The 14,799-nt window shown below is 24.6% G+C and overlaps 1 protein-coding gene across 1 annotated transcript in view; it reads left to right on the top strand.

The window, feature by feature from the left end:
* Window positions 1-2,930: 2,930 nt before the first annotated feature.
* The window catches only part of LOAG_07482 (hypothetical protein), a gene marked incomplete at both ends in the record, with an annotated part of 12,067 nt that continues 198 nt past the window's right edge, over window positions 2,931-14,799 (top strand). Inside the window, 19 exons of the mRNA XM_020447447.1 lie at window positions 2,931-2,996; window positions 3,369-3,488; window positions 3,786-4,043; window positions 4,818-4,930; window positions 5,751-5,970; window positions 6,517-6,733; window positions 7,079-7,273; window positions 8,221-8,446; window positions 8,591-8,711; window positions 9,236-9,369; window positions 10,309-10,420; window positions 10,805-11,006; window positions 11,320-11,420; window positions 11,862-12,014; window positions 12,361-12,467; window positions 12,816-13,017; window positions 13,251-13,450; window positions 14,046-14,214; window positions 14,460-14,678. Coding sequence (XP_020302322.1) covers window positions 2,931-2,996; window positions 3,369-3,488; window positions 3,786-4,043; window positions 4,818-4,930; window positions 5,751-5,970; window positions 6,517-6,733; window positions 7,079-7,273; window positions 8,221-8,446; window positions 8,591-8,711; window positions 9,236-9,369; window positions 10,309-10,420; window positions 10,805-11,006; window positions 11,320-11,420; window positions 11,862-12,014; window positions 12,361-12,467; window positions 12,816-13,017; window positions 13,251-13,450; window positions 14,046-14,214; window positions 14,460-14,678 — 3,135 coding nt within the window. The remainder of the gene's footprint in view (window positions 2,997-3,368; window positions 3,489-3,785; window positions 4,044-4,817; window positions 4,931-5,750; window positions 5,971-6,516; window positions 6,734-7,078; window positions 7,274-8,220; window positions 8,447-8,590; window positions 8,712-9,235; window positions 9,370-10,308; window positions 10,421-10,804; window positions 11,007-11,319; window positions 11,421-11,861; window positions 12,015-12,360; window positions 12,468-12,815; window positions 13,018-13,250; window positions 13,451-14,045; window positions 14,215-14,459; window positions 14,679-14,799) is intronic.

A 14,799-nucleotide genomic window follows, 5' to 3' on the forward strand; every position in this document is an offset into this window, starting at 1 on the left:
ATAATAATATATATATATATATATATATATATATATATATATATATATATATATGTACTCCATTATGATATATAAATACATTTGCATGAAATTTTTAAAGTAGAAATTTTAATAATTGTTAATAAAAAATGCAAAAAAGAAAAGTTTTCGTATACAATTTTGTCATTTTTTTGTATTGAAACTTTAAAAAAGAAAAATTATAACTTTTGGTGATTTCTTATTATTGCAAATTTATTCGTTTAAATCAATTCTATAAAAATGAAAAATATGTTTGGCTAGAAAATTTTTGCATTTGCTTAAAAATTTTCAAAACTTGTTCATTTAAATTTGTTTCAAACTTGTTTCACGCTCTCAATATAAGACCATAAAAATATAAATCTAACATATATACTAGGTTTTATTGTTATTGTTACTATTTTTGATGTTTCACTATCCCATTGATGTGTCGTTCATTGTTATTTAAGTTGAATTAAAACTTTTAATAATTATCAAAAAACCGGAAAAATAGAAGGTTAGATTGATTGATCGAAATGATTGCTTGCGCAATATTGGAAGTTAACATGTAATATTCCAAATTCAAATTCAAAATAAAGTGAAAAATCTTGTTAAATTATTTCATTCTTTAAAATTATCTGTGAAGAAAATTTAAAGAATTATTTCTTTGCTTCTTTTTTCGAAATTTAAAATTACATCAAATTTTTGTAATGATTATGATTTAAAAAGGAACTTTTTGTTTTTTTTGGTTTTTTCTTTCGTTTCGTTCACTAAAAAAATTTAAATCAAAAACCGGAAAATAAATATTGTTTATATCAAAGGGTAATATTAAATGTATTATAAGTATAATATATGCATTTATAGACTTATTAATCAAACTTTTTATTTCGTTAACTGAACTGATTGTTGTTGATAAATTAGTTTGGAATTATTTGAAGTTTGAAGTGATAAATTTTATCAAATATACAAAGTTGATGTCATCATTTGATGAATTAGATATAGTTGCTGATTATTTGATAGGACTCTTATGTTCCAAACGTTCTGTTATCAGTAATGCGCAATCACTCACTGATAGCAAATATTTTCCACCTCACTTTGTTCATTCATTATCCGCTCTAACATACTCTTTTTGCTGATTATATCTTTTGATTATATTTAAGTAATATTATGTATCCATTACAACGTTTTTCTTTGCAGACCTAATTTGTTTAAAAAATATTATTATGCCTGATTACAAAGAATTGCATCCAAATTGATATTTTAAGTTAAAAATTTATTTCAATTTGTTAAATTATTATCGATTATTATTCAGCTCAGTTTAGTTATTTCTATCACGATTAATTACAATTACATATAGATTACCAAGTTTAAATAAAAGTTATGTCAGAAAAAGAAAAAAATAATAATCTAGGAATGATAAACATACGTCATATTTATTCTAGTTATATCTATTTCACAGATTTAGTTTAAATTATATTACATTTGTGAATGTAAGAGATAAAAAAAAATAAATTTAAAACAATCATTGCCAGTTTATTTAAAAATAATTGTTAATTTATAATTCAAAATAATTATCATCGATTAGCTATAAAAAAACTATAATCAAAGGTTTATTAAATAATGTTTTCAGATAAATCATTCCTAATCAATAGAATATTTCTTTTTTTGTCTACGTCATTGTTATTTATAGATTATTTGATATAGAACTTAAAATTTAATTATTATTGAGATTTATATTTACCCAAAAGAAATTTTTTTTTTGCTACCTTTTTTTGTCCTTTACTTTCAATGAATAATTACTTTACAATGTGATAATGATGATGGTATTTGGATAGGTTATTTCATCTCTATGTTTCAATTATCAGTTTTGAAGAGAAGGATGATAAAATCAATTTTTGGTAAGCATTTAAACAATGTCAAACGATTTGCTCTATCTTCATCTTTCTTCTTTCTTTTTAATTAATTAAATACTTTAAATATTGATCATTACTACCAGTCTATTTCTTACCACAAAACCAAACAAATTTTTCTCATACTTTATATTGACTTTTTTGTATGATAGATAGTTGCAGAGAGTTTGATAAAGTTTTGAGGAAATAAAAAGCGATAAAATTTGTTTAAGTTTGTTAAAAGGGGAATAAGGAATAGATGAATGCCTTAAAACTAATTGGAAATTTTGTGAATATTCCTCTTATGCGTTATAAATTTGATTAGGGAAAGAAAATTTATAAATAAAAACAAAAGCTTTTGAAATAGAGGATTTAAAATGAACAACGTAATAATTTTTTTTTTTTTCAGACCAAAGAATAAAACCAAGTTGAGAAAAAAGATGACAGCATAGTTAATTCTTGAAGTTTTTTTTTTGTCTTCCTTTTCTAACACTTCAATATGTTAATTAATTAACTAATTATTGCAATGCATCATTTTTTTGATATCCAGCATAAATACAACTATACATATTCGTATATTTATGTTGAAAATTAAAATGATAAATTGTTTTTTCTTTTTTATATCATATTTTGATAGCTTGATAAAATACTATTGAATACATTCAAATATTTAATAATTTAAAATATTTTCGTTTCTTCCTCATCTTATATAACATGATCAGTTAACTTCACAAACAGGTTGAAGGAGAAAAAAAAGAAAAGAAAAAGGAAGTAGAAGAAAAGAGAAAGATTGGAACTTACTGTCCCATTTAATTTAGAGTTTGATTGCCATTTTGCACTTCTAAATGTTCTTAATTTCTTGTCGTTCTTTTTCTATTTGCTTGTTTTTTTCGTTTTTTTTTTTAAGAAATGTTTTTTAAAAAAGAAATGTACACTGAATTATTATGCAATAAAGTAACCAGCTTTCTTTTTTTTTTCTGTTGATAATTTTTTAAATTTTTAGATTTTTTTAATTGGTTTAATCAATATTTACAAAGTGATATTGGCATGGCTAAAGCAAAACATGCAAATACAATCGATGTTTCAACGGTAGTACATAATCATCTTCTTAAGGTATTATCAAATTATTATAATTAATGTAGAGATATGATTTAAAGGAAAAAAGTATTGTTGAAATGATGGCAATAATTATTTTTGTCATATATTTGTTTAATTTATATTCTTTCTTTTAATTTTTTTATAACCATTATTGATCAAATGTCATCAAGTTGCTAATCAATAAACAATACAATGTCATCAAGCTGCTAATCAATAAACAATGTAATGTATATTTTATCGTTAAAATTTCATAGTTCTTTTTTCCCTCTTTTTTATTTATTTTAAAAGTTCTGATTTTTTCAGAAAATTTTTTTGATGCTTATTATTTTGTGATAAATTTGAAAAATTTCCATTTGAACCTATTAATAATATAAAGCATTATTGTAGGAACTTGAATTGGAATGTAATTTTTTCGAACATACATTAACATTGGAACAACTTAGTGATCTTCATCCATTATCACGAATAGATATTGAACATCCAGAATGTAGTAAAGGTTTAAATAAAGTAAACATTTATTACATTAATTGTTTATATCTTTTATTATTAATTAAAGGAACTAAATCAATAAAAATTTATTTATTATTGGAATAATTTTGTTTTTTTTTTCACATCATACCTTTTTCGCCTAATTTTAATCAATTTTATAGTTTATTGCCTATCTTATTTCAACTATTTAACATTAATAATACTTATTTTTTAATAATAATAATAATAACAATAATAGTAAAAAAATTAAAACAATGGTGATAACAATAATAATTGTTATTATCATTAAAAAAAAATGAAATGAAAATTCAAAAGGATGAAGCAGCTAGTCGTTTGGTAACCGATGGACGTAATGTAATATTTGCGGTGACCAGTCGAACAGCGACAAAATTATTGTTGAAACAATTTTCGCATACATTTCGATTACTGTTATTAACTGCTGCATTAACCTGTTTTATCATTTATACATTGGATACTAATCGATTTATTGAAATTTGTTTGGCTATTGCACTTATCATTATATTTTTTATCTTATGTGGAGTAAGTTATTGGCAAGAACAACATGCTAAAAAGGTAAATTTGAAAAGTAAAAAATAACAAATGTCATCAGTGTCATCAAATAATGTAATCATTTCGTAAACATTCAACACATTGAAAATAATGAATTCTCGTTATATTTCGACAGTTTAAAAGAAAGTTTAAAAAAAATTCAATGCTTTGGATAAATGTACAATTTTATATTTTTATCTTAAAAAATTAATTTTTAAATGAAAGAATAACAACGGATAGGTAGATTTGATTTTTCGTTATAAAATAGAAATGATATGATAGTTGTAAACTTAAAATATTAAAACAATTAGTGATAAGGTGATAATAGGATGGAATATATTTTAATATATCAAAAATATTACGACTGAAATTATTTGCTATTGATGATTGAAAAGTCAACAATAAGGATGCTATCGATGTCACATCAATATTCTATATTATTATTATATTTTAGCAGTTGAAAACGAATAGTATGAAATTGTAATGCTTTAGATGAATGTACAGTTTTATATTTTTCCAAATAAAATTTATAGATTAGTTGAAATGAATAAACCAGCAATATGATATTTTATCGAAATGTTGTTGCTGGGTTACTGTAGCAAGTTTTAGAAATTTAATAAAAGATTAAAAAATGAAGGAAAATTGCTTGCCAACTTTTAAGATGAAACAATTATAAGATGAAGTAAAAAATATTTGCTATTGGAAATTTAAATTTGTGAATTAAACTTGACAAATTTTTAATAATTTATATACAAAAGTTGAGAGATTTAAATTTTTAGAAATTTGAAAAATTTTTAGAATATGCAATGTTTCCAATCAATGATGACAACAGACTGTTATGTTATTCGAGGTGCTGAACGCACACGCATTAATGTTTCTGATATTGTCATTGGTGACATCGTTTATCTCCGGTAATTTAATAATTATTTTAATTTTAGCCACTATGAGGATGATAATTTTTTGAAAAGAAAAAGTAGGAATTATGTAATTATATTGCCATCAAGTACTGTATTTAATTTTTAAACAAGAGAAAATGAAATGAAACAGAAGTTATTTCTATGAATAAATTAGTAAATAGGAAAAATGCTCCAATTAATTCTGTTAATAATGACAACAAATAATGGTAATAGCATGGTAATAGTGGTAATAGTAGTGGTGATAATAATGATAATAGTAGTAGTGATAATAGGTTATGACATATAATGATTATTAAGTAAGCAATAGTTGTAATGAATAATGAATAATGATAATGATAAAATTAGTCGTAGTAGTAATAGTTTATATTCTACCAAATATTTCTAATTCTTGTTGTCTCATTATTCAAATTATGATTTTAGCAAACAGAACGAAACAAATTACTAGTAATCTAGCCAAACAATATAAAATTCATTAACCAAATAGGCTAAAAAGTAAAAAGTCAACAATGAAGACTATCAATTGATAATTTTTCAATGATTTTCTTTTCGGCAAACTTTTTACAATCATATGTACAGACCCTAAAATAAAAGAGTAAATGAGAGAAAAAAAAAGTTAATGTGACGATCAAACATCGATATGATAAGATTAATTTGGGTCAAATTATTTTAGCTCTCTTTTTTGGATCATAGCAAAACAAAAAAAAAAGAACATAAATGGAAAATTTCCAAATCCAAATCTAAATATTTGCTATAACTTACATAAATATGATCTGTTTTATCATGGGTACAATTTAATGTAAACGGAATTTTGAAGTCCCGGAGCTCGTGTACCAGCTGATTTACGATTAATTTTTACGGATGAATTAAAACTGGATACATCATGGATAACAGGTGAATTGGAACCTCTTGATTTTTGCGATACTACGGTGCCAAAGAACGTGACAGCTTTAGGGGCGCAAAATATTGCTCTTAACGGTTGCTTATGTACCAATGGTACCGGTTATGGTGTAACTATTCGGACAGGAAATAGAACGGTATGTTTTAATTTTAAACATATATTTTCGTTATGTTTTGATAAAGTTGAAAAACGGAAATATTATTCAGGAAAATATTATTCAGGAAAACTTAAATATTATTCAGGAAAAGGAAATATTATTCAGGAAAACGGAAATATTATTCAGGAAAAAAATTAAATTTAATTAATAATTACAATTTTTCCTTAGATAATTGGTAAAATTGCATGAATATTTATGCGTAATCATGTCTTATTTAATAAATGAATTTATCAAAGAAAAGAAAGTTTAATTGATTAAATTCGAATAAACAATTAGCTTTAAAAATTGTAATTAGTAGGGAATCATTTTTAAGAAAGTGCAAAATAAATCAAATAATTAAATAAGAAAATTTATTTGTAGGATAAAAGAAATGAATGCAATATTAGAAAAATAATTTTTTCAAAGTAAAAAAGATTTAATTGAAAGAAAAGAGAAAAAAAGAAAACAAGTATGATGAAAAGAAAGAAGACATTACCTGAATAAATACATAATTAAATTTAATTAATAATTACAGTTTTTCCTTAGATAATTGGTAAAATTGCACGTGTGACAAGCAAACAAAAAGGTGTACCAACACGTTTGGAATTAGAACATAAACGTTTCGTTAATTTTATTTCCACGTTAGCAATTACAATGGCGACAATTACATTTGTTATTGGCTTATTAATGACAGATTTTCAACATATCGTTAATACGTTTGTAAATGGTTTTCTTGTCATTATCATTGCAAATATTCCACAAGGTTTGCATAATCTCTTTCATTATTTCTTCCTTTTATGGTACTAATTAAATTTCTTATTAAATTCAAAGCATTGAAACATTTAATTAGCATAGATAGGAGTTCAGAACTTTTTTTCGTCTTCATAAACGATAATGTGACAAATTAGAATTCTTATCAGTTGTTTAAATTTTCTTGACCATACATATGTCACATTTTTCTTTGATAACATCTTAATCAAACTTCGTTAGTTTAAATTGTAAATCAATTCTTAAGTAAGGTTAAGTTAAAAATTACGGTTGATGAAGGAATATACACTCATGAAATTTAACGAATTTTACTGAAATTCTCAAATTTATTTTTATTTAGGCCTTCCGATTACATTGGGTGCAGCATTAGCGATTGTTGCGCGACGTTTAGCGAAACAAAATATTTTTATGAAACGATTAGATGTTGTGGAAACATTAGGTACAGCAACAGTGGTTATGTGTGATAAAACGGGTATCTTTACTTTGAATGATATTACCGTTTCCGATTTGTGGTACCAATTACAGTATTTCAAGGGTTTGTTAAAGTTTATTTCATTATTTAAGCTTATTGTTAATGACATCATTTCTAGACTTTTCCAGGGAATTCCTCTTTTTCTATTCAACTAAAAAAGTTAACAATTACTCATACATTCATATATTCCAATATACACTCAATTATACTCAATTACACAATTACTCATATACAATTACTCATTCGTAAAAATTTAAGTACATTATATGTATAAGCTTTTCAATTTATATTTATATACATTGCTGGTAGAAATATTGAGTGCGTATTTATTTTAATTTCAATTTCATTTCTGAAAAACATTTTCCATGTCATGCGACAGTAACACTTTATCTTTTTACTCCATTATTGAAAATTATTGCTTCAATTTGATTTTATAACCTAAATATTACAATTATTCGTAAAATCATTTTGCTGTAAAATTTAATATTTAACTTATATTTTCCATGTGCAATGTTTTTGCGTTAATAAACATTTATGTTTTATTTCTAACATTTATGTGTATTTTGTTAAATTACAACTTTCCAATTCCAAATTTTTCCTTCTCAAAATTATAGATCAATGGATATTTATTCAATAATTATATATTGCATACATAAGTATGTAATATATAAATACGGATATTTATATATCAATATTTATATATTAATATATTTAATATCCGTATTCAAAGTGCATGTTCATTTACAAATTCGAATTATCAATTATCAATATATTGCTTAAACTTAAACTTGCATTAAATATTTTCATTCTTCCTAATAAATTTACGCACGTCATTTAATAAGCCTTTGCTTATGTTGCATTTTTTTTAATGTTTATTGATTTATGTTAGGAAAATGATAATTCGAGATTATTAATACACAATGAAAAGTTTATCTAACTCTAATTTTTGATGTAAAATTTCAATTAAGTTAAGAAAATTACAAATTTAACAGCATTTCAAAAATATTTAGGTACAGAAGAATTAAAAGCAAAACGAATGCAGTTATCATCAACCGATTTATCGATTCCATTATCAGAAAGTGATAATAATAGCTTGGTAGCGCTATTAACCGTAATGTCGATATGTAATAAGGCGCATTTGGAACCTATAAATTCACGTGGTATTTATGCATGGCATATGGTTAATAAACTTTCACGAGCAAGTAATACCATTACGATCCAATCATTATTGGATGGGTAAGATTCTTCAATTCACGTACGTGTTTCCGTACATTTTTTTTTTTTCCTGTGATATTATATAAAATAATGAAGTTAATGGAATTCTGATATTTTTAGTAAAAGTTTGTCGTTTCTTTCATAATGTTGAATTCAAATATTCAGAAAGGTATCACATGGGAAAATATCAGATGCTGAAATTGAACGAACAGTACGATCAGCATTTCATCATAAAGTAATAACTGGAAGTGAAAATGAGGTTGCACTGCTGAAATATGTCGAAGAAGTAAGGTATTGTCTATTGCTCATGTAGTGTCAGAGTTGAACAAGATACAATAGGATATTCATATTTCACAGCACCTTTTCTAGAACAATTAAGCTAAAAAGAGGGGAGAAAAAAAAAGGATAAAAGAAGCCTAGGCCAATAATTAATAGATGATGATAATTAGTAAATTTTATTTCAACACGTAGAAAGGAAAGAATCTTCCTCTCTCCTAGATAAGATTTATAAATCCTACATGAACATTCTCGGTAAATTATATCTAAGATTCATTCCGGAAAGCTTAGTATAAATCGAAAAAATGTTAGTTAGAAATGTTAGGAAAAAAATAATAAATCGGAAAAAAAACTACCTATTAGCTGCACATATTAACAACGGTTGTGCTAATGATAATAAATTAGCATTGTTGTTCAATAAAATGTAATCTTTTTTAGGGAACTATTACTGTTAGTATTATTTTCAATATTACCTGACCTAATAATTACATATCATTTAAAGAAATAACTGAATTATTGAATTAATTTTTACAGTTAGCAAATGGTGAAAGAATCCGCCGAAACTATGAGATCATTTTTGAAGTACCATTCAACAGACAACGACGTTTTCAAATAGTCATTGTTCGTCAACGATCCAAAACTGATTCTTCTAATAGTGATAAGATGAAGTAAGTTAATATGTTAGAAAATTTTCATTTTAATCTTCCTTTCTTATTTCCTAATTTTAATTGATTATTTTAGTTGATCTCTTTTAGTTTTCAGTTAATCTATAAATCATGATTAAAAGATATTATTATATCTGTTATTGGAATTATCATAATCATCACAAATTTTTATCATTTTTTCATTTGGAATTAAAATTTCAATGAAATATAAAAAATTTTTCCATTATCAATTTTCCATTTCCAAAAGCAAATCTTATCACACTTTTGCTATTTATACTAACAACATTTTATTATTCCTAGCAATAATATTGATCTAAAATATTGTTTAACTATGCGCAAAAGTATAATTTTATTAGTTTTCAAGTATAGTTTGATGAAAATTCCCAATTTGGATTAGTTTCAGATTTTAAATGGTAAGTAAAACTTCAGCTTACACAAAAAAGTTCAGATTAAATGAATATTAAAATTTAAAAGTAAATGAATAACAGAATAACACTACCATTTCATTATCATTGTTACTATGTTTAAATAATAAGTTACAACTAAAGTATGAATAATAAGTATAAGTATATAAGTGAAGTAAAAAAATGAGTAAATTTCAATTTACATGAAAAGCAGTTAAGAATGAGTAAATGTTTATATTCAAAAGTAAATAAATGACATCATAATTATTATTAAAATTTGAAATGAAAAAGAAAAATGATGGAAAAAACATTGTTTTAAGAAGATTATTTAAAAATACTTTTTTTTCCGCTAAATAATGTTATCGAGAAAATAAAATGTACATGTTAGAATAAAATATTGAAAATTGACTTTTACTATTAAAATTTAAGTATCATTTTTAGAAGGTAAACAAGTTAAAAGAAAGTAATAAAACTTAAAACGTTTATTGCTAAAGTTTGATAACAAAAAAAGTCAATAATTGATTTGCAATAATTATAGGTTTTATGTTCTTATTAAAGGAGCTCCCGAAGAATTATTTGCTCATTGTAAATTACTAGCTACCGAAAATGGTTCTATTAAAATGTCGGATGATTTTATTGCTCAATTCTCTGTTAGTTTTCAAAATTATATTAGCTTTACTGATAACCACCTGATAATCCTTTTTTAGTTCTGGCCATGATAATGCCAAAATTTGGCCATGTTTTTACTATTAATTTGCGGTAGCATCATGACTGTATGTTAAATTTAAAATATTGTATGAATCATATTTTAGTATAAACTTTTGCGCCGAAAATACAAAAGCGCACATGGCTGTTTTCGTTTTAATTTTGTTTCTCTTTCTTTTTGTCGTTCTCGTTTTTTCGAGAGTCGTTTTCATTTCCCAGTTTTTTTTCTTTTTTACATATGTTAAGTAAATAGATTAAATTAAAAAAAGAAAGTGGAAAAGTTCCTTTCCTAATTATTTTTCCTGAATTATTAAAACGTGAAATTTCAGGAAGCTTATACGAAATACGGCAATGAAGGTAAGAGTTGCATAGCATTTGCAATAGCAGAACTTGAAGAATTAAGTCTAATCGAGTCACCCGGATCATGGGACGGTTTAAATCGATTAGATTTATGCTTTCTTGGTATGGTAGCAATGTATGATCCACCACGAGATACAGCATTGCAAGCATTACAAACGATGAAAAATGCAGGTTAGATTAAATATTTTTGATTTTTTTCACTCATTTCTTCTTCTTAATTAACAAATATTTTAACACATAATTATTTCATCAAATTATTATTTATTTCTCTTTTTTATTTTATTTTTCCACTTCTTCTTTACTTTTCTTTTCCGTTAAAAATTAATTAAAAAGATGATATCTTTCTTTTGAGTATGATAATAGATCGATTACAAATTGTTTGTCACAATAATAGATTTGATTATAAACCATGTCTTTATTAATGAATTACTAGATTTAGCTAGCATTTACATTTATTTAAAAATAAATTTCATTTGATTTTAAGGAATAAAATGTTTTATGGTTACCGGTGATCATCCATCAACAGCTGCTGCTGTTGCTGGTCATTTTGGTTTAGCTGTCCCACGACCATCCATCGTTTCATTGGTTAGTTTGTCTAAATTGTCCATTTCAATCGTATGTTTTTTATCCTTCTCTTATCGTTTGATAACTGATAATGATACGATTACAATATGATATGGTTGGAGGGAAAAAAGAGATTTACTCCGTTAAAAACATAAAAAAATGAATTATAGATATTAAAAACAAAATTGTAAATTTAACTGAAAAATATTAATAAGTTGTAATTAGCTAAAGCTAGCTTAAGTTTAAAATTATATTTCTGTAAATTGGAATAATAATCGATTTGACCATTAAATGAAATTATTATTTTGTATGAAGTAATTTTAAGGAAATATTAGCTATAAAATGAATTATGTCTGTAGATTTTTTCAACGAATCATTCATTAAATATACCAATCAATCGTTATCAATTTATCTAAAAAAAACAGTAAAATAAAATAGAACTTAATATTATGTTTAATTAAGAATACGGAAATGGAGAAGAAGCTGAATTTCTTATCAGTAATTCACTGTGAAATGATTGATACATTAAGTGATCAGTTATGGGATGATATATTGAAACAAGAATTTGTTGTATTTGCACGTGCTACACCTTCTCATAAATTGATTATCGTTAAGGTATATTATTAAAGTAATGTAAATTATCATAATGCAATACCATACGACTGGTAAATTAGATCTGTATGTTTTTAATCAATCATTCATTAAATATACCAATCAATTGTTATCAATTTATTATAAGCTTAATGTTAATGAGTAATTTTTGCACTGGCAAGTGAAAATGCTACCCCCAAATATTTTTTTTAATATTTATCTGTTATGACAAAATTTATATATTTCTTTTACCGACATGTTAATCTTAGAACTAATACAAATCTTTCACTGTTTCGAAATTAATAAATTCGAATTAATAAGCCTTATTAATCATACTATTTATAATTTTTTTTTATACAAATGTATACAGGAATGTCGTCGTCGAGGTGAAGTTGTGGCAGTTACAGGTGATGGTGTTTTAGATGCACCTGCATTAAAGGAAGCTAATGTTGGCATTGCTATGGAAGCTGTTGGTAAGTATCATTCACATATTAACCTTTATTTCATTATTGCTCATTTCAGAAATTATAAATTTGTAATATCAATAACTATCCCTTCAAATAGCTTATCATTGTTGTGCAACGATTAATTCTGCAGAAAATATTAATTAGATCAATGATATCATAATGTATTCGTTATCAGGGATCATACATTAATAAGGAAATAATGAAAAAAACAACAAGTAATAAACGAAAAATGGTCTATTTCTTATGTCGTTGAAGCAAACAATAATTGTTAATTTTTTATTTATGATCCGGAAAATTTTGTGATCCGGCAATAATTGCTTAATATATAGGCAAATAGAATAAATATCGTTTCCGGAAGTGCATTTGCAAAAGAAGCAGCAGATATGGTATATACGGAAAGTGATGTAAAGCATATTGTTAAAAGTATCAAGGAAGGTCGATTACTGTATGCAAATTTGAAGAAAACGATAGCATATACATTAGCTCATATGGTACCTGAATTATGCGCTGTTATGCTAGAATTTGCTTTCGGTTTTCCAATTGGTCTTAGTAGTTTACAGGTTTTGTGTTTCATTTTTGTTTTTCTACTTTTTTTTTTGTGAAAAATGAAATGATTTGAAGAATTGTTTGTTTTATATTAAATAAAATAAAATTTTTACACTAAAATTTTTCTTTTCGTTTTTTTTTCACAGAATTAAATTTATATCACTTTATTGTAAACAAAATTCTCCTTTTTTCCATTATTTTATAATTTTTCAATGAAATTTTTTTTTGAAAGAAATTCCAATTTTAGGTTCTTTCGATAGATTTAATCACAGAAATACCACCATCAATAGCACTTACATATGAAGCTGGTGAAAAGGATATCATGTGTAGACCACCAAGGAAATCAACCGCTCGATTAGTCTCAAAAGCGCTTCTTGTTTATTCATATATTTTTGTTGGTAGTATTATATCAGTTGGATGTTTCATTGCATATTTATCCGTTTTTTGGTTTGTATTTTTTTTTATTTAGAAAAAAAGACATTTTCAAATTGGTTTTGTATTACATTTAGTCTGATAAGTTTCAGTGAAACAGCTTGAATGATATGCTTTAATTTTTTTTTTACACCTATTTTATCTATTACATCTCCGAATAAACCAAAATATTTCTGTGATAAAATTGAAAGATTATCAATTGTACTGTTATAATCGATTACAGTTATTCCCTATTCATAAATCCAAACTTTAAATCTAAGCATATAACCAATATACTAGTTGTATGGTTAGATTGTTATTATTTTTTTAGATATTTTTCGAATATTTTTTTTTTTTGGAATATTTGCAATTAATTTTTATTTTTTTGAGATTATTTTCTTTTTGAATATTTTTTTTGAGAGATGAGATTTTGCAATTACTTAATTACAACAATCATATTACTGGTGTACTTTCTGAACTGTTTATTAAAATTTTTCGGAAAAAAGATGTTTGACGACGCTTTGGGAATTTGAAAATATTATGTAAATTTAAATAATATCAATCATTTATAAAGTTAATTCGAAATTATTATTGAATGCTTTGATGGATAAATTATGAAATTCTACTTGAGGTACTATGAAATAACTCTGCGAGATTTATTTCATTCTAATATCAATCATTGGCGTCCAAATGCAGAAATTTTATCAACTAACACCGGAAAACATTATACAGCCGAAATACAAATATTCATTCATGGTCAAGCAAAAGCTGCATGGCATATTACATTAGTTATGTCACAGGTACAGTATACATTTTCATATATATAGTATGTAAAATTATAATGAATAAATATGAAGAAAAAAGGCAGAATTTATTTTTAGATTTTTTTTAGAAAATAAATCATTACTTTTTTAAAAGTAATTAAATAAAAATTATTACTAAACAGATGAACAAACTTTCAAATAAATTCAACTTATTATTTCTTCATTCACTCTTTTCTTGGTCTGTTCAGTAATAATATACATATATGAATATGTAATTTTAGGTATTTCATTTCTGGCTTTGTACAACAAGAAGAATTTCCATCTTTAAACATGGTACACAAAATATTGCAGCAGTACTTGCATTACTTATTGAAATTTGCATTCTTAATTTTATGATTTACATGCCAAGTGTACAATATTGGCTTCGTGTTACACATCCACCGGCATTTGTTTGGCTATTTTGTTTACCTGTTGGTATTGTTCTTATCATTTTCAATGAGGTTAATTTTGTTTTATTTCACTTAAAAAAAAAAAAAAAATTTTTTCCTAATTTATGCAATATAATTGCTTTTTTTTTCTTGGACAATTTTGCAATGTTTACTTCTTTTTGCTTTTTTTTTT

The sequence above is a fragment of the Loa loa genome (assembly GCF_000183805.2).
Source record: "Loa loa unplaced genomic scaffold supercont3.310, whole genome shotgun sequence".
Classification (NCBI taxonomy): domain Eukaryota; kingdom Metazoa; phylum Nematoda; class Chromadorea; order Rhabditida; family Onchocercidae; genus Loa; species Loa loa.